This window comes from Egretta garzetta, unplaced genomic scaffold, assembly GCF_000687185.1.
Source record: "Egretta garzetta isolate BGI_Z169 unplaced genomic scaffold, ASM68718v1 scaffold122, whole genome shotgun sequence".
Lineage (NCBI taxonomy): Eukaryota > Metazoa > Chordata > Aves > Pelecaniformes > Ardeidae > Egretta > Egretta garzetta.
In genome coordinates this window covers 16,041-35,176 of record NW_009258886.1, presented here as the reverse complement: position 1 = coordinate 35,176, position 19,136 = coordinate 16,041, and the positions used below count along the sequence as shown (strand labels likewise).

Genomic DNA, 19,136 nt, shown 5'->3' with positions numbered 1-19,136 from the left:
AATTTGTAACTCTATGAATTAAAACAGCAAAGCAAAGTTTAAAGAAGTTCAGAGACACTGACAGACTCCAGCAATAGTCACTAGCTAAAATATTACAAAATAATTCAAATATGCCAGTGGATACACTTATAATGCATGAAATACTATATTACTGCAATATCATCCTTCTCTTACCTGTTGAAGTCATCAGCATACTCATCGTCATCTCCATTTCCTAAATAATTTTTAAAATGTATTAATCAAACAAGTTTTCTTCTTCAGGAAATGCAAAAAAGAATCTATTCCTACACCAAAATACATGGTTTGATGGCCAGCAAAAGTGGGAGTAGATTAAATTATTTGTGCAGATTTAGGAAGAAGCTGAGGTTATGTTTTTCATTAATTAATCTCAATCTCATCTACACAAACTGTTCTGAAATTGAACATACATTTTCAGGATGTTGACTACATTCCTGAAGACAAAATTTAAATACTTGGCAGCTCTATTTTGAGAGAGAGCTGGTACTTCTTATGTCACACCATCTTCATATTGCTCCTAAAGCTTACAAGGCAAGTTTCAAAGGTGTGGAGGACAAGTAAATATGCCACTGGAAAACAGTAAGACTTGTCTGGCTATCTTTTTCTACAAATATAACCCCCTTCTTTTCTTAGAAACCTAGACAACAAAATGTATCACTTGATATTAGCAAACGGATGCACAGAATGAATCAAATTTTTGCTGCATTTGTAAAATACTACTCCACGTACAAGGCACCTGCTTTCACTGTATTTTTTTTTGTATTTTTTGTATATATATATTTTGTGTGTGTATATATATATATATATTTTCTGTATTCCTTTAGATCAAATGTTGCTCTTAACTCCAGTAAGTGTCATTCTATTTAACACCATTGTGAAAGAAGTAAAAGCTGAAGACTTTAGTTCAATGCGTGTATTTCAGTTTCTCAGATTCCTCTAGGAAGTTGGGCTAGGACTTACAGATAAAAATATCAGAGCTTACTCATGTTTAGCAGTTACTTGCCTAACTCTAGTGATCCCAGTTTTGCATTCACCAACCGCAGGTCTTTCAAGACAGAATTTCTATTCAAATCTGTAAAAAAAAAAAAAAAGCATTTGTATCAAAATTTAATTTGCGAACTAAGATCCCACTTAAACATACCCATCAACCATTTGTAACAAGTGTTCTTTTATAACAACTTTATTACCATACTACACTGTAAAATTATATATTATAATTATATATTATAGCCAATCTTCAGGTCTGAACTCTGCCAACATTTAAGAATACAAGTAGCAAACAGGGACAATCTCCCAGTATCCAGGATCAGGTTTTACAACATGAAAGCGAATACCCCCAAAGAACTTGTGCAGATAATGTAAGATAACAAGAAACAGGAGTAAGTTAGTTTCAATTAAAAACTGAGCAGCAGAATTTTATACTCCTGAAAACTGCTTTAAATACACAAGGAGTGTAGGTAAGTATTTTATGCTCCAAAACATAAGATGCCTCAACAGTAGCATAATATCTCAAAACTAGTATGCCATCACTCGGTGAACAAAGCATTACTATGAAGCTCGCTACAACCAGAATGGGGCCACCTACAGGCTACTTAATCGCATTTGCATCTGAATGCGTAGATCATTCATTACATTACAGGAAGTATCTCCTAAATTCATCAAAACACAAAAACACGTGAAAACTTACTATCAGACTCCTTTAGCGAAGGTGCACCAGTCAGGGAGCTTAACCCACTCTTTAGAGGTGGTGCATCAGAAAGGGATGCTAGACCTCCTGCTTTATTAGCTTCAGTTTTCCTAAAACAAACCAAATAAGTACTTCACAGAGCTGCAATATGTGCAGTGACTTTTTTCCTATTATTTACTAAATTGTCATCAAACTAGAACAGCAATATTTACAGCAAAAAGAGCAAGGGGAAAGGACTGTTCATTCTGCAATCTTAAAAACAACAGGCAGTTTACTGGCACAAGTGTGAAGCAAGACATTCAGAAAGAAAGGCACTTTCTCACCTATGCAAAGACTTCTGCCTGCCTTCTTTCACAGGCAGAGCTCCTGCACCTTCATCAGCATCACTATTTTTATCAAGGGGCCTTTCATTATCCCCACATGTAAACGCAGCCAAAAGAAGAAAGATTCAGATATAAATCAATATCTAAATTAGTTTGGTTTACAACTTAAAGGGATTATGTACAACAGAACTATTAATCCTAAGAGCAGTCAGTTCACAGAATGAAAAACCTCTCAGAGCACGACAGATCTCATCCTCATGTGTTAAAGTTCACTTGGCTACACCTATTCCATCCATACATTTAAAGTGTTGAGTTCAACTACTACTTGCAAGTAAAGGATGAGGAAACACCATTAAAAAGTGATCAATATTTTCACATTTTGTATTACCAGAACTGTTTGTTATTGTGATTCCATTCCTATTAGTAATTGACAACATTTGGATCATTCGTCCTATCTCTACTGCCAAAATATCATGTATACTATCATGTACTAAAACACCTCAAAATTTTGAGCAACAGGTCACAGACCTAGGGGCAATGAGAGCATGGATCACCTCATAGTCTGTCCTTCGTAACTGCTTGCTCCCTTCCTCTTTAATGCACCTCTTATTACAGGACTGGGCAAAGCTCCCATAAGGAATTTACCCTTTTGCAAACCAAAGGATGTTGGCACCTCTCCTACTTACTCATCCCTTGGGACTCAGGCACACCAGCACAACATAGCACAAAAGGATTTCACCTGAAGAATATGTTTTTTTCTCTCCTCTAGAGGAGCTGCCAGGAGGACAGAAGTGAAAGACTCAGAGACAGCTCAGTTACAGTTAGTCCATTAATTTGCTAGAAAGACACCTAGTTTACCTGGCATGATTGCTTTGTGCTGTACCAGAATGATCCCATTCCAAGAGTAAGCATCTACTGCAGCAATAATACAAAAAAGTTAACACTGTTCTACCCACTATCGGTGTCGTTGTGGGAAAAAGCCAGCATGAAGAGAGCTACTGTCAAACCGACTTGCAAACACTTCTGCAACCTCTTCTGATAACCTCCACTAAGCTAGAGCAATTCTCAGATTACTTGAGCACAGCAAAAGAACACCATGAAACGATCTTGCAGTATTTCTCAGTAGACATATTTAAACTGAGCTTCAGGTAACGCAACATGATAACACAAAGATAGGTTTTCCAGTTTTATGACAAAGCTGTTGTATAGTTCAGTTGCAACTTCTTGTTTCAAATGGTATTTTTCAGTCAGACTCTATAGATGAACAACGAAAAATGCCCTTCAGAAGTGTCTGCAAAAGTGACATATGCAGAAATAACACTTCACTGAAAACAGAAATGCACACAAAGGTTGCTGCAATGGGAAGAGGAAACCCTCAGCTATGAGAAAACTGTCCTTGCTCTCACAGTTTATGGAGCCAGTTTACACATTCACTGGATTTTTTGCACTCCTTACAAAGCCATATAGATATCTAAAGCACTGTCCCTGTCATTGTCCACTTCCTTGAGTACTGATCACTCCTGCAGCTCTGCTGTGAGAAGAGGCACTAATGTCTGTGCCTCATACATGTTTGTTTCACCAAAGAAACAGGCTAGGGGCATTATATAGTCTAACTACTGCACCTTAAAGTGATACAGATTTTCCACTCATGGTACATTCAAGAGATCCCAGAAGACACTGTGCATTTCAAAGAATAGAATCATAGAAACATAGAAGTGCACATTTCAGAAACAAAATGTTCCAGAGCAGATCTAAACACTCACATTTACAAAGTGAGAATAAACAAACATCAGCTAGCTCTCAAAGGTCTGCAAGCATTCTGAGGACAAAAGAAACCTGTATTAAGTAGAACATTCATGTTACTTACCAGCCATAAGTTCTTTCTGGTTTGGGTATAGGATCATCAAAAAAAGAATCTCCCTCTACATCATCTTCATCCACACCTGGATCACTTTTTTCTTTGGTATTTAAGTCTTTGTTTTCTAGTTGAGGATCTAGTTTTGTTTCATTAGGCAGAAAATGAATGCTTCTTTTGCTTGCTTCCCCTGATGAGAGACTTGTATCACTTTGAGTGGTTTCAGCCACCTTGAAAGATAAAGAAAAAAGTCCTCATTGAAAGGAATAGGTAATTTCTCTTGAAAAAAAAACCATATAAACTGGATTTATGTCCTTAATACTGTAAGTGGTAATATAAACACACAACATTTAAAAAAGTTAGCTCAAATTTATTAGTACTTCTCAGGAATTTCTTAGTATCATCAGGAATCACACAAGAGAAAAAAAAACTGGTTTATCACTTTAGAAAGGAAGTGTTCTTTATTGTTGCTGCCCTTAAAAAAAAAGAATTGTTCCATCCTGAGCATTGTTTTGCTATCTAGACCACTTCTATTATAAAAGCAACCAATTTTAAAAGCCATTGGCCATGAAATAAAGAAAACTACACACAGACTGATTCTTACCTCCTAGCTTTGAATATAAGGGGTTGGTTTGTTTTACAGCCTAAAAGTTACATGATGCTTTTATTAGTATTACTTTGCAACTGTTCTATAAACAAAAAAATGATAGTTACAGCCATCCTCTTCAAAATATATCAATTTAAACCCATGCAAATTACTCTAACTTCCATATGAAATGGTAATTTCTGCAATATAATATTTGGTTTTAAAGTGGCAAGCATAAGATGACTACAGTTAATGACACTTTCTCCCTCCAAATAGTAAAAACAAAATGAGACGAACAAGATACTTTAAGTAAAGTACGTAACTTTCAGTCTTTGTATCATGCTCATGGCTCAGTCTTACAGACACTCAAGCTTGTAAGGACTATTCTATATGCCGGCTTTAAGATCACGTAATAGAATCATAGAATGGTTTGGGTTGGAAGGGACCTTTAAAGGTCATCCAGTCCAATCCCCCTGCAATGAGCAGGACCACCTTCAACTTGATCAGGTTGCTCAGAGCCCCGTCCAACCTGACCTTGAATGTTTCCAGGGATGGGGCATCTACCACCTCTCTGGGCAACCCATTCCAGAGTTTCACCATCCTCATTGTAAAAAAAAAAAAAATTGCTTCCTTCTATCTAGTCTAAGTCTACCCTCTTCTAGTTTAAAACCATTACCCCTTGTCCTATTGCAACAGGCCCAGCTGAAAAGTTTGTCCCAGTCTTTCTTATAAGCCCCCTTTAAGTACTGAAAGGCTGCAATGAGGTCTCTCCAGAGCCTTCTCTTCTCCAGGCTGAACAAGCCCAACTCTCTCAGCCTTTTCTTGCAGGAGAGGTGCTCCAGCCCTCAGATCATTTTTGTGGCCCTCCTCTGGACCTACTCCAACAGTTCCACGTCTTTCCTGTACTGAGGTCTCCAGAGCTGGACGCAGTACCAGAGCACAGTAGAGGGGCAGAATCTATCTGCTGGCCACACTGCTTTTGATGCAGCCTAGGATATGGTTAGCCTTCTGGGCTGCAAGTGCACATTGTCAGCTCATGTCTAGCTTTTCATCCACCAGTACCCCCCAGAAGTCCTTCTCCACAGGGCTGCTCTCCATCCTTTCATCCCCCAACCTGTATTGATACCAGGGGCTGCCCTGACCCAGGTGCAGGACCCTGTGCTTGGCCTTGTTGAACCTCATGAGGTTCACGTGTGCCCACTTCTTGAGCTCATCCAGGTCCCTCTGGATGACATCCTGTCCCTCAGGTGTGTCAACCACACCACTCAGCTTGGTGTCATCTGCAAACTTGCTGAGGGTGCACTTAATCCCACTGTCTATGTCACTGATGAAGGTACTGAATTGTACTGGTCCCAATACAGACCCCTGACAGACACCACTTGTCATCAACCTCCATCTGGACATTGACCACTACTACCCCCTGGATGCAACCACCCAGCCAATTCCTCACCCACCGAACAGTCCACCCATCAAATCCATATCTCCTCAATTTAGAGAGAAGGATGTTGTGGGGAACAGTGTCAAAGGCTTTACAAAAGCCCAGATAGATGACGTCTGTAGCTCTTCCCTTATCCACTGATATAGTCACTCCATCACAGAAGGCCACTAGGTTGGTCAGGCAGGACTTGCCCTTGGTGAAGCCATGCTGACTGTCTCAAATCACCTGTCTTCCATGCGCCTTAGCACAGCTTCTAGGAGGATCTGTTCTATGATGATCTCAGGCACAGAGGTGAGGCTGACAGGTCAGTAGTTCCTAGGGTCCTCCTTTCTATCCTTTTTAAATTTTCCAGTCACCAAGGACTTCACCTGACTGTCACGACTTTTCAAATATGGAGAGTGGCTTGGCAACTACATTGGCCAATTTCCTCAGGACTCTGGAATGCATCTCATCAGGTCCCACAGATTCATGTATGTTCAGGTTCCTCAGGTGGTCTCAAACCTGATCTTGTCTTACAGTGGGACAGACTTTGCTCCCCCCAGTCCCCATCTTGCAGTCCATCCACTCAAGAGGCATGGGGAAGAGAGCGTGCCAGTGAAGACTGAGGCAAAGAAGTTGAGTACCTCAGCTGCTGTTACCAGTTTGCCAGTCTTGTTCATCAGGAGTACGGTTTCTTTGATCTTCCTTTTCTAGCTGACATCCCTGTAGAAGCCCTTATTATTCTTTGCATCCCTTGCCAAGTTCAACTCCAGCTCCAGCTCCACCTTGGCCTTCCTGATCCCAATCCTACACAAGCAGGCAGCATCCTGTCCCTATACACTTCCCAGGGTACCTGTCCCTGCTTCCATTGCTTGTGCGTTTCCTTCTTGCCCTTTAGTTTGACCAGCAGGTCTTGGACTCAGCCATGCCAATCATACAGCTCAAGTGATATCTTTGCAAAACTTCATGACTCAAAGAACAATATTCAAGTTTACCTAGACAATCAAGCTGTTGTAAAAAAAAACCAAACCACCAGATTTTTTATTTTTAAGCAATAACATTTTGCTGCCTAGCAAGCAGTACAGCAATTTTTAAATTCCTCTAGACTTATTAAAATTAAGACAGTGAAAGATCTAGTTATTTCACCAACTTCCTTCCTGTACACTAAGAATAGCAAGTTTTGAAACTAAACCAGCAGTATTGTTTGATCCCTAGAACCAATACATAGGTTGCACTGTCCCAAGTATTTCTTTATGAGTCATTAACTTTCAATCAGAAGGTTGAAGTAAAATTTTCAAACTGTAGGCCACGGAAGTTGAAAAAGGCCTACCAAGGTCATTTTATATCAGTCACAGAACCATACTCAATTGCTGACAGCAGCTCTGTTCTTCTACAGCAAGAGAAAGTACTTATACCTACAAGTGGTAATAACAACAATATTTTCATTTCCTAACCTAGAACAACAGAATTGTTGTTGAAAATTAAGAGCTTAGTGATACCCTGACTGGAGTAAAAGAGAAGTTACAGCTACTTTTCTGTTCTGGGCCCTGAGGGAGTGAGTTGCTGCTATCTTGTCTGAGAAACTAGAAACACAATAGTTGGCCTTTGCCTGAATTCATATATCTTAAAGTTTTGCTAAAGCAAAATAACTACTTTTAAATTGTAGCGATAGGTTAACCACGTTCAAAGAGCAACATGCCTACCTTGGGTTTCAGACTACTGGTGTTAATAAATCAGGGTGTGGTTTCACACGTGCACTTACACAAATACAATTCTCTGCTGCTGCCAAGAGCTGTGGTCTTGGTCTCTCCTAGCTCACTCCGTTCTATGTTACGTCTATTGGTTGCCAAGTCAGAGCCAGTTCAGCTCACAGGTTTGCTGAAAAACCACCAGAGAATGTCAAGTTTATAGCAGAAAGTCTAGACTGTTCAGGTAACTTCCATCTTGCTCCAGCCAGGACTGGCTAAAATTTCCTCCTTCTGCATTATTTTTACTCCAGTTATGTTGCACAGGCAGAATGTTCTCCCACCCTGCCTTTGCCAAGGGAACAAAGAACAGGGGAGGGGGGACAGGAGCAGAATCTAAGAACTGTAGTCCCATTAAGATACCCACTACTTATTCTTAGAGGAGTATGTAGTCCAACCAACAGCTGTTGCTGTTTCTATGAGCAAACATCCATACAGAAACCAATTTTCTCCCATTTCTGAGATAAATATATTTTCATGGAGGATTCAGCAATATATTATGAAAAGCATTTCCAAAACATGTTCGTCTATCTCCCACTGCAGTGGAATGATGATTTGATTGCTGCAGAAGATGGGAATAAAGAATATAAAAAGCCTGATCATAAATGCCAACTTGTTGGAAATTTTATTCTACTTGCAACCTCATCACATCAGACTGAGCATGTAAATGAAAATGTTATCACCACCTCAGTTGCTGCTGCACACTGTAAGTATTCAACTCTTAACTGACAATACACAAAACTGTCCTTAAAAAAAAAAAAAAAAAGAAATATGGTTCAATGAATGATCTTTTACCACTATTTAATATTTGTTGCTCAGAATCAAATACTCTTAATCTGGTAGTTTCTCTAAAACTTAGACCTCAAAATAAACCTTAGAATCACTTTCTTGTGTCCATGTATTTATCAGGGATTAAGTACATACACACTAAAAAAATGCCACTATCAACTGGACCAGTCAATCACTATCATTAAGCTGAAGTCAGTCAATAGGAGACACTTTTGTATCTACAGAGTAGCACATCTAAATAGTCAATGGCAGCCTGAAAAAGAATTCTGGCAACCTCAACACAGAGAGGAATACAACAAACTGCAACACAGTATTGCTTCTGGAAAACAGCACTAATTATGGAAATCATTCAGACTTTTTTTTATATTTATATTCTATGTAGTTTAGACAGCGCTATTTGAGCTGGGTACAGGAGATTCTGTTTTGTACAGGCCCAAACAATTGTGATAAAAGAACTAAGACTGTCATTTTTTCCTTATTACAATCATAAACAGGAATGGCTGTTACTACTCCATGATACCTTCTCTAAAGCAGAGATTCCAGGCATAACTTAAAACTAATTATTATCAATCTAGTTTCCTAATGAAACAAGTCTTAAGATACCATACTCCTCTATGCTTGTGTCTCTCCATCTTCCCCTGAACTAATGTATTTTGGACTGGCTGGTTAAGTTCAACCACTGCAAAAAGGGTAGAAGATAGAAAAACAAAACACACACACACACAGAGCATAACTGCATTGCAAAAAGCTGTCAAGAACAGACATAAAGGAGTAAGATTCATCCCACACAGAGGTTGGATCAGCCTTGAGACATGTGCATGCACACCCAGAAAAAAACCCATATGAAACCTGGTTCAATTTACAAGCTACTGGAACTACTTTTTTCCTCCTCTAGACAACTGCTTTCCTGAGGAAAGACCATATAACACACACTTTACTCTTTCTGACCTACTCATTTCAAATAAAGCAATTTAAACCTGAAGTTGAAGGGTGGTTTATGCAAAGGAGAATGGAATATTTATGACCTGTAATTCATCATCAGTAGTTCTGAACTAATCAAGAACCACCCTAAGACAAACATAGGGGCTCAGGTATGAAGCAACATTATCAGTAACAGTATTATTTAATCAGCATTCAAATCTTTTTAGTGGATTAATTTAGTTTTAAAAGCTGGTGCCAATCTGAAATTATTAGAATTTCCATTCAAAGGTCAGTAACAAAAATATTAGCTTTTAAGATACAATCAACAAACACAACAATTAATTAACTAACTTAATCCTGAAACAGAGCTTGCTTTTCAAATTGTATAGTTTTCTGGTTTTACATGGCAAAAAAATGAAGAACTGGAACAAAATTAGGTAGACCCAAACTGAACTGTGATTTTATATTCTTTTATCCTTATCATTCCCTCGCCCAAATAAATAAACTAACAACAAAATCCATGGAATGTTACATTTCTCAGCAAGTTGGAAAGCTTCTAAGCTACTTCCAGTAATCTCGAAAAAAGCTATCAAAACTTTTCATGTGATCAAATCACATCAATAATTTGAACAAACTTTAGTATTAGAATCAGTGCTGTTTTACTTTTGGTGTTGTTCATTGGTTTTTGAGGGGTTGGGGGGGGGAGTTGGTTTTGGTTTGGTTTTTTTTTTTTTTAACTGCGTGCCACAGGTAGCTGGTTTCTTGTGGAAAAGAGGCTTAAGTGATCATGCCCCTTTCTATGCTCTACACTTTTCCATAATTCTCCACCTGTTGTTTCCGTTCCAGTCAAATATAAGAGTTTTAGAGGCCTGGAAGATGTTAATTAATATAGATTTTTTGCTAACAGAAAGCAACATAGTAAAGAAAGTCACAGGCCCGAACACGAAAACAGCTGTATCTGGGTTTGGCTGGGGCTGAGTTAGTTTTCTTCATAGTAGCTAGCATGGGGCTATGTTTTGGATTTCTGCTGGAAATAGCGTTGATAATTCAGGGATGTTTTCATCAATTACACATCACTTTCACAGAATCAAGGCCTCTTCTGCCTCTCACCCCACCCCACCAGCAAGTAGGCTGGGTGTGCACAAGAAACTGGGAGGGGACACAGCCAGGACAGCTGATCCCAGCTGACCAAAGGGATATTCCACACCATATGATGTCATGCTCAGCAATTAAAATCTGGGGAAAGAAGAAGGAAGGGGATCACGTTCAAAGTGATGGTGTTTGTCTTCCCAAGTAACTGTTACATGTGATGGAGCCCCGCTTTCCCGGAGATGGCTGAACACCTGCCTGCCCATGGGCAGCAATGAATGAATTCCTTGGTTTGCTTTGCTCATGTGCACAGGTTTTGCTTTACCTATTAAACTATGAGTTTTCTCACTTTTACTCTCTCTCCCATCCCACCAGGGGTGAGTGAGCAAGTGGCTGTATGGTGCTTAACTGCTAGCTGGGATTAAACCACAGCACTGTGTCTCAGATCCTACATATGTGCTGTCACCTACCCAGCTGGAAAGGTACAGGACTTTGCAGACCATTTGAGTGATTGCCATTATATCCACAGTTTCATAGGAGTTCTCTCTTTTACTTATGTCACGTATGTTATATAGCTTTTTCATTATATATAAACAATCTTACCTTATTTGGTATAGGGTGTGTACTTGATCTTCCATCAGATGATTTTGATGTGGGACACAGGCTATCACTTAGAACTGGAGCCACCTAAGAAGTTTCACATAAACGCTTATTAAAAACATATGGAATTTTGTCATAACACCATCAAACAAGAAACATGGCTACCATCCTCATTCACACAGTGTGATGCTATGTTAGGAAGTCTATGATAACTACTTCTGAATTTAAGCTTTTGATGGGGTACTGAATGCATCTTGGGCACAGAGAATTTTCTTTCTATCTACAATCACAGAGACTAATCAAGTGCTATTGGTTGGATTTCATTCATCTATTAACAACTTAATTATATACTCCGTTAAAAAAATTACTGTCACTGCCTTCATGTAGTTCAATGGTTTCAAATATTTAGTTTTAAATACATGTTTTCAGAACAGCTTTAAAGCTTTTAACAAAACCAATTCTAGGCTTTTCAGGTCATATTAAATTTAGAAGTACACCAAAGAAAATAGGCACAGCTAAAAGTGTTATCAAACCACACTAGAAATTAGAAAATAAGTGACACATTGTTTTGTGTCATTTATCTGGCTTCACTCTGTTACTATGTTGTAGCAGAATATTAGTAAAGAGTATTAGGGTGGCATTAAAAGCAATACAATAGTCATAATCTTTCATAATCTTTCAGCATTGTTTTCTGATAAGTTACGTTGAGGGCATTTCCTTTTATACTACCTATAATAAAGACTTGAAACAGTATAATACTATAACAGTAGCCAAGTGTTCTTAATTTCAGTTTTTTTCATCATTGAAACAAAAATGAATAAAGAACTACAAAAAAAGAGAAAGAAATTACTTGTTAACACTACTTACTTCTTCACTGCCTGACATCTTTTTCTGCTGACATTTTCTAACAACCTCCAACAACAAGGGACCACCCACAGTACCTTCTGCTTCTATAATTCCCAAATCTCGAGCTAGGTTTTCTCGATCATCAAGGCCATTTAGCTGGGGAAGAATTTAAAAAAAAAATAATAAAAAATCACAACACAGAAATAACGGTCAGAAAACAAAATATATTTTTTGCAATATAACTCCCAAAGCCTTTTGGTCTCATTTAACACAGCAAAATTTTGACTAAGCAGCGATTATTTAAGATTTCCTGTTGCATGTGGACTGAAGTAATGATTGCCTATTGCATCAATTACTTCTGATCTGTACCTGAACTTATCACAGACCATCCAAAGTTGTTTTAAATATGCAAGTATCGATCATTAGCATGCTTCAGAATTTATATGGTCAAGTTACTTTAGACTATAACGTTTAAAAGCTGATCCTAGGACACCTAGCCAGTGGTTGCAGCAAATTCATAGATGATGGAGAGTCACCATTCCCATGCATATAGATGTACACCAGCATAGGTCAATGCCTACTTTCAGTCTCTCTGTTTCACTTTAAGAAAACATGAGTTTGGACAGAAACAGGGATGAAAGTAATTCATTATCAGCCAAAGTAAAATTGGACAGGAAAAATTTAAAGAAAACTACAGTTTTTAAAATTCACATCATAGAAGCAGCAGAATGCTTCAGCAAACCCAGGTTGGCTGGCATAACCTCAGAACAGCAATACTGCAAAGGGCACCAGTTCATCTTGAACTCTTATGATTATTTAGTGACACTCCCTATCAAAACACAGGTCAAGCAAATACTGAAGCAAGCCACCACTGGTCAAGCACACTGAAACATGGAGGATAAAGAGACAATACAACAGACTGCTCAGACAGGGGCTAGTAGAGGAAGATAAAATAGAATTTTTCAGCACTATACACAGCAGTCTTTGCCAGCTTGCTTAACTTTGGCCAAATTTCATATATGCCTGCAATAGGTGAAAAAGATGCTTTTACTGGAAAAAGGAAGGGGGCATTTCAAAGAGCATGAGATGCCTTTACAACACAAACAAAGCCCTGCTCCCAAGAGTGAATGGCAACACGACAGAAAGCATGACTGTTTCTGTTTGGTAGCATGAACATGAATCTTTGTTCAGATGCGTCCTACTGCAATAAATGCAGCTACGGATATTTGACAAAGGACAAAGCTGTTTGGAATTTTCTTTGATAAAGTTCCTAAAAAGCAACATGAACTTCTGAAAAACAGAAGTCAATTCATTGATTTAACAAAGTTGGATTTTTAATATATTAACTATTTAAACTGACATCAAGAATAAAAATGATTATTTGAGATGTAAAGAGAAATTCTTCAGTTAAATGGAACTGCTTCAACCCCAAATTCAGTATTAAAACCTTTATATCTTAAAGACAGACAAAGGGACAAACATGAAAAACCTCTAAACTCAGTATCAAAAGCCTAAAAGCAATCAGTTACGCTACATGGTCATTGCAGGTCCCTTCCAACTGAACTATTGTATTCAATCACTTTGTCATGTGCATCTGCACAAAGTTCTTTGTTTCACTGAAATTTCTCTCAGAGCAGGTTACTGACATTATTTTAATTTTTGTGTAACAATACTAACAATATGATGACAGTAACATTGACAAAAATGTTGCCGGAGTATTCTGTTGTTTATACTGTTACATGATTTGCAAAAACAATTAATTTGTTAATTCAAAATCAGCATATTATCAAGCATTGTTTTTTAATAAAGGGAATACTCATACCAGCACACTTTCCTGGGATATGTGTCTTCATGGCAATAAGTACCTTTTACAGACTAAATATAAAAAATTATTTAGAATAAATACAAGCAAGAGGCTTAAACAAATCTACTATAGCTTCTGTATTCATTGCCATGCACTCCAAACAATCAGGATCGCATACAAATAAAACCAATATATCTTACTGTGCTTGATTCAGGCTGGAAAACAGCCAATGTAAAATCAAGATTGAAAAACCGTAGAAATTCTGCAACAAGACCGGCCACCAAGCGACCTAAAAAGGAAATGAGAAGGGTAAAAATACAGACAGAAGCAATTCTTACTTCAAAGATTTAACATTAACATGGCTTCAGTATGAACACCTGCGCTGATTCAACACTCCTACAAACATCATTTAGACATTCAAACTACCACCGCATAGCTAATTGTATACCAATTCCCTAATTTCTAACTCAGCCATCATATCAAAATTATTTAAGTCAACAATACTGCAGGACCATAAATAGAGATTACTTACAAAATTCAGGTCTAAGATTTTATTAAACTGTTCAGCTGTTTTAAAGACATCATTTTGGCATTTCTCCTATTCACTACCTCTACAGTGAGTTTTCACTGGTTACTCTTTCTATTGGTCTAGAATGGCTGAGTTAGCATACATTAAATATTAATTTAAATGCATTGGTCACCTCATTTAAAAATACAACTTCAGCAATATTAACTTCAAAAATTATAAATTGAATTCTATTCTGAATGAATAGCAATTATGGCATTTGACAGGAACAAAAGCACCCCTTATGTCATGAAGACTGTACTGTTACTAGAAAATTCGAAGATTTAATCCTTTATTCCCTATTTTTATTATTTTGAGAAGTATTCTAAACAAAGAACTTACCGTCTTTTGTACCTAAAAAACTTTTCAAGCTTTCATTTACCAGAGGTGTTTTGTTCTGTCAAAAAAGCAAAACCAAACAGTAATTAACATCATCCACGTACTATAGCATAGTACATAGCAAGTTGGTGTTTTGGTGTACGCTGTTCCACAATGATGCCTGGCACATGTAATTCACTTCAAAATCTATGTTTGTATTAATTCTACTGCCTACAAGTAAACACTGCAGAGCCATATATTTACTTAGGCAAATTAAAACTGTCTCAGCATTTCTATTATAAAAGCTACAGAGCTAGAGTAATTTCACCAAAATTCTTAATAGCATACTGATTTTTATTTACTTAATGTTTAAAAAGGTAAGTTAAGCAGTTAACTTCCTAAATTGGTCCTATAATAAATGCCAAGTTTGTTAAAGGAAATTCAGTCCCACTTTTTAAAAAAAACAGGAATTTACAAATCATCTAGACAAAGCGTGGACCATGCTAGTCTGTGGGTCACAAATCAATACTAATCTTACATTAATTAAAATACCTTCAAAGATATTATGAAAATGGTTTTTCTCCCTTGTTAGATTTACCCTCTTCAGTTTTGTTTTTTAAACAGAGATAAATCAGTGTGTTATATTTGGATTTATCAAAATTGTCAAGGGATTTTTTCAAACCAAATTATAAATGCAATTCCTAACTTACCAAAATATCCTGGACAATAACCTAACTCAAAGAAAAGAATCTGTTAAAGGTATTTATCACTGTAGTCTTAAATGCCAACACACGCACAATAATGTTGCACAAAAAAAGAAATGTATCTGGCTTAATATTTAGGAATTCAGTGTAGTGATAAGTATTAATGTACCTTCTGTGCCTCTACAGTGTAAAATATAAATATCATGACACATTTAAGCCTTTTGAAAAAATGGTAAGCTGAGATCAACTGTAGCAAATCTCTCTTCAGTCCTATTCCTCTCCAGATAGCCTAGGAGGTTGTTCTCTGGGTATTCCCTAGTACGCTGAAGCTTCCTATAGGAGATGGCACTGTTCCATTATATCACTCTTCTATTATGTCTTCTTCAGCAATCTTATGTTAGATACCTGGAGGAACAGAACAGTTTTCCATTCCTCTCTTTTGAAAGGGAGAGCCTGGACATGACAGCAGCCTCTCCTCTGTAGTTCTAGAAAATGGAAAGACACAGGAAACGAGGCAATGCCAGCAGCAGAAGGGGTCACAAACCTAGCGTCTGCATACCACAACAGCATAGTTACTTAATCAAACTAGTATCACATACCCATAACATTATTATATTGTCAAGTTATCAGTACATAGTACATCTCTTAATTCACAATTCTTCCTTAAATATAAGCAAATTATCCTGAAGTGAGCCTACAACATCCTTATGAGAAATACCAAAAGCATTAGCATACTTGGCAAGTTACTGCATTACATTGTTTTCACAATTCACTTGTCAAAAACACTCCACTATAATATCTTACATTTCAAAATACGCTATTCCAATTTGATAAAATCTTGATCAGTCAACTAGATTTATTTTTTTTAAAGAAGTATTTGACAGAAAAGGTATTTGGTTATTCTGGTCAATTGGACAGAAGCAATATAAACCCAGCAGACATAGTTACTTAAAGCTACAGTTTCAAAAGGCTATGTAACAATTCTTATTTCTAAACAGCAGGAAAGACCCTGATTTCCTGTTCTATGTTCTTCAAGCATCATGCAGTAATACATAATTTTCTCTTGTTACATTTCACAAATAGAAAGTATTAAATCTATCATAGTTCATCTAGGATTAAGTGTCAGGATGCTGATTTTTTTTTTTTAATTTTGCTTTAAGGTTCTCTTACCTCCACTTTCTCTTGTTCTTCTAATGCCAAAAACACAGCTGCTCGCAATTCTGCCTGTCAAATAAAAAACCAAAAACCAAACAGCATTTCTATAAGCACCGTTTTCCCTATGCAAATAAAATGCAAAGAGACAGAAAGTAGCTTAACAGCTATTTGTTTCTCCTCAAGCAACTTGGCATTGATTGTAATCTACATCACTGCAATTAAGACACTTAAGATTACAGGCAATGTGACTTGAGGCTGAGAAAGAAGAGTTTTCAGTCTGAGAACACGGCTGTGGGGGGATTTGATACAAGACTTCCTAAATTATTTCTTCATACATGAAAAGACTCCAGATTACCTACATTATCTCCTATTACTTTCTTCTGAGAGTTAAAAATCCAGCTCTTTCAGGCAGCTTTGAAATACCTATTCTTCATTTACAGTTCATTCAGGAAACATGCACAAATAGCTTGTGAAAATACATTTTTAAACATTAATGTTAAGATATACAAATTCCTATGATTTCTGGTCAGATTACAGTCAATGAGACAGAATTTCTCAAGGAAAAAAAAAAAAAAAAAAAAAGAGAGCATTATTCCAGTCATTCAAATATTCCTGTACCGAGGTCTTACCCAACTGATTTTGAATATCTTGATATCAAGGAACAGAATTCTTCTAAGGACTATTTTGAATATTTAAGCTTAAGCCTTGCCAATTTTTAAGGTTTGGGGTTTTTTTTTTTGGTTTGGTGTTCTTTTGTTTTGGGGGTTTTTTTGGGGGTTTTTTGTTGTTTTTTAAACACTACAGTTTCTCTACTTCTTTCATTGAACATATCAAAAGGATGACACATTAAATTTGATGGAGTTTGCCACTTTAATCAACTCTTAATCTGATATTTTGAAGTAGGCAGTAGACAACATCGCAGTAATAAACTACAAGAGACATTGCTGCTCTGTATGCCCATTTTCTCAAGAGCAAAAAAGAAAGCAAGCTTTTAAAGAAAGATTGATTTACATAACTAAAAATGTGAACAATAGGAAGAGTGTCTGGATTTTTCTCATGTGTATTACGAAAGGTAACTAAACATGGATTACCCTGTAAGTGTTCCCTCCCACAAAAAACAAAACAAACAAACCACTTTTCATGGGAAAAATAAAATAAGTACTTCTTTTAAACATAACCCTCTTTGGGCAACTTTAAGGGACAAAAAGTAATGCAAAAACGTTTAAAAGTTTTCCCATCAGAAGAAGTTAAAATGCTTACCGCAGTTGTATGCAAGGGTGACACTAAGACTGCAGTCACATTTTTTCAGGTGCTCAGGTAGAACATTCAATCAGCAAACTCTCTTACAAACCATTCATTTAAATATTATCCTTAAAAAAACAGTTTACATTTAACTTTCCAACCAACAGCTAACAACTTGTTTATTTAGTCTTATGTCACTATGAAAAACTTCAAATGGTTGCAAGACTGACTATCTTTTCCACTGATGCCACAGAAACCAAGTATACTTAGATAAGAGGAGAAGAATAATAAAAAGCATTTGTGAAACAGACTGGCCATTACAACTGTTGCAAATAAAGACGCCAGCCATTACATGTGGGTAGGGGTAAACCCCCTTAAGGGTCTGGATCATGACGCTGTAGAACAATGTTGTCTGAAAGTAGTTGCCATTACATCAGCTGGTACAGTTTGACCTGTTTGAGATCTTTTGGAACAATATTTCAACTGTTATTCCTTTTCACATAACTGTGATTATTTGCCTGTTCCACTCCTCTAGGTCCAACCCAGTAGCTTTTAAATACAGACTAAGCTGCTGTTATTCTCATCTATTTAATGACATAGTGTCAGTTTCTCCCAGATGTTGCCATTCCCCATTAATAGCAGGTTCACCTTCTATTTCTATCAATGCCCAATTAATATCCTTAAGGTCAGGACCTCATCACCAGAAGATAATGCCACTGGTATTTACTACATCTCCCTTCAGCTTAACCTGCATCATCTAGAATACCTCCCTACAGCCTTTCGAAAGATAAGCAGCCCTCCAGTTGGTCCTTCAATCCTGTGAGCATCACAAGTTTGAAGTTAGTCACTCCTATACTATCTCAACAAGGAATATTTACACCATTCCAACACACCAACCACCATCCTTTGAGGTAGGTACTGCTCAGATCATAGCAAGATATTCTCAAAATATCATCTCAATAAATTTAGACATGGAACCATACACTTGAATCTGTGTGAGGTTAAAGGAGTAATTTTCGAGTTCATGAGGAAGAAAGTAAAAAGCAACAACAACAAAGCGCAGGCCAAATGAAAAATCACCCCAATACAAGGAGATGAATCATACTGCACAGCAGGATGGACAATGTCATAGCAGCTTTTCAGGACCCAAAGCCAAGTCGGAGAATTTGAACACCAGAGACTGAAACCACCACCATCAGGTATGGTCAGAGAAATTTGCTCCCACCAGCAGATATGGAGGCTTATATAACTGCATAGATTAAGCCATTTACACAGTGTTCTTCTCCCTGCCCCCCTCCCTTTTTCTTTTTTTTTTTTTTAAAGAACTACGAAGGGTTTGCATTTTTCTTTGCCCTAGTACCCTTTGGCACCAGCCCAATCTGTGTTCCATACACTGTTACAACCTGCTCTTACCATCCCCCTACTCCACACTGCCTCACTCTGCTCGGAGTTTTCAACTTAATCTAAATATG

The 19,136-nt window shown here is 37.3% G+C and overlaps 1 protein-coding gene across 1 annotated transcript in view; it reads right to left on the bottom strand.

Annotated features, from left to right (window-relative positions):
- Positions 1–18,055, bottom strand: part of CEP43 (centrosomal protein 43) — a 21,362-nt gene extending 3,307 nt beyond the window's left edge. Inside the window, exons 1-10 of the mRNA XM_035889638.1 lie at positions 18,017–18,055; positions 16,438–16,491; positions 14,588–14,642; positions 13,881–13,969; positions 11,898–12,032; positions 11,034–11,117; positions 3,896–4,113; positions 1,706–1,815; positions 1,022–1,090; positions 175–214 (exon numbers count right to left, since the gene is read on the bottom strand). Coding sequence (XP_035745531.1) covers positions 175–214; positions 1,022–1,090; positions 1,706–1,815; positions 3,896–4,113; positions 11,034–11,117; positions 11,898–12,032; positions 13,881–13,969; positions 14,588–14,642; positions 16,438–16,491; positions 18,017–18,055 — 893 coding nt within the window. The remainder of the gene's footprint in view (positions 1–174; positions 215–1,021; positions 1,091–1,705; positions 1,816–3,895; positions 4,114–11,033; positions 11,118–11,897; positions 12,033–13,880; positions 13,970–14,587; positions 14,643–16,437; positions 16,492–18,016) is intronic.
- Positions 18,056–19,136: the final 1,081 nt, after the last annotated feature.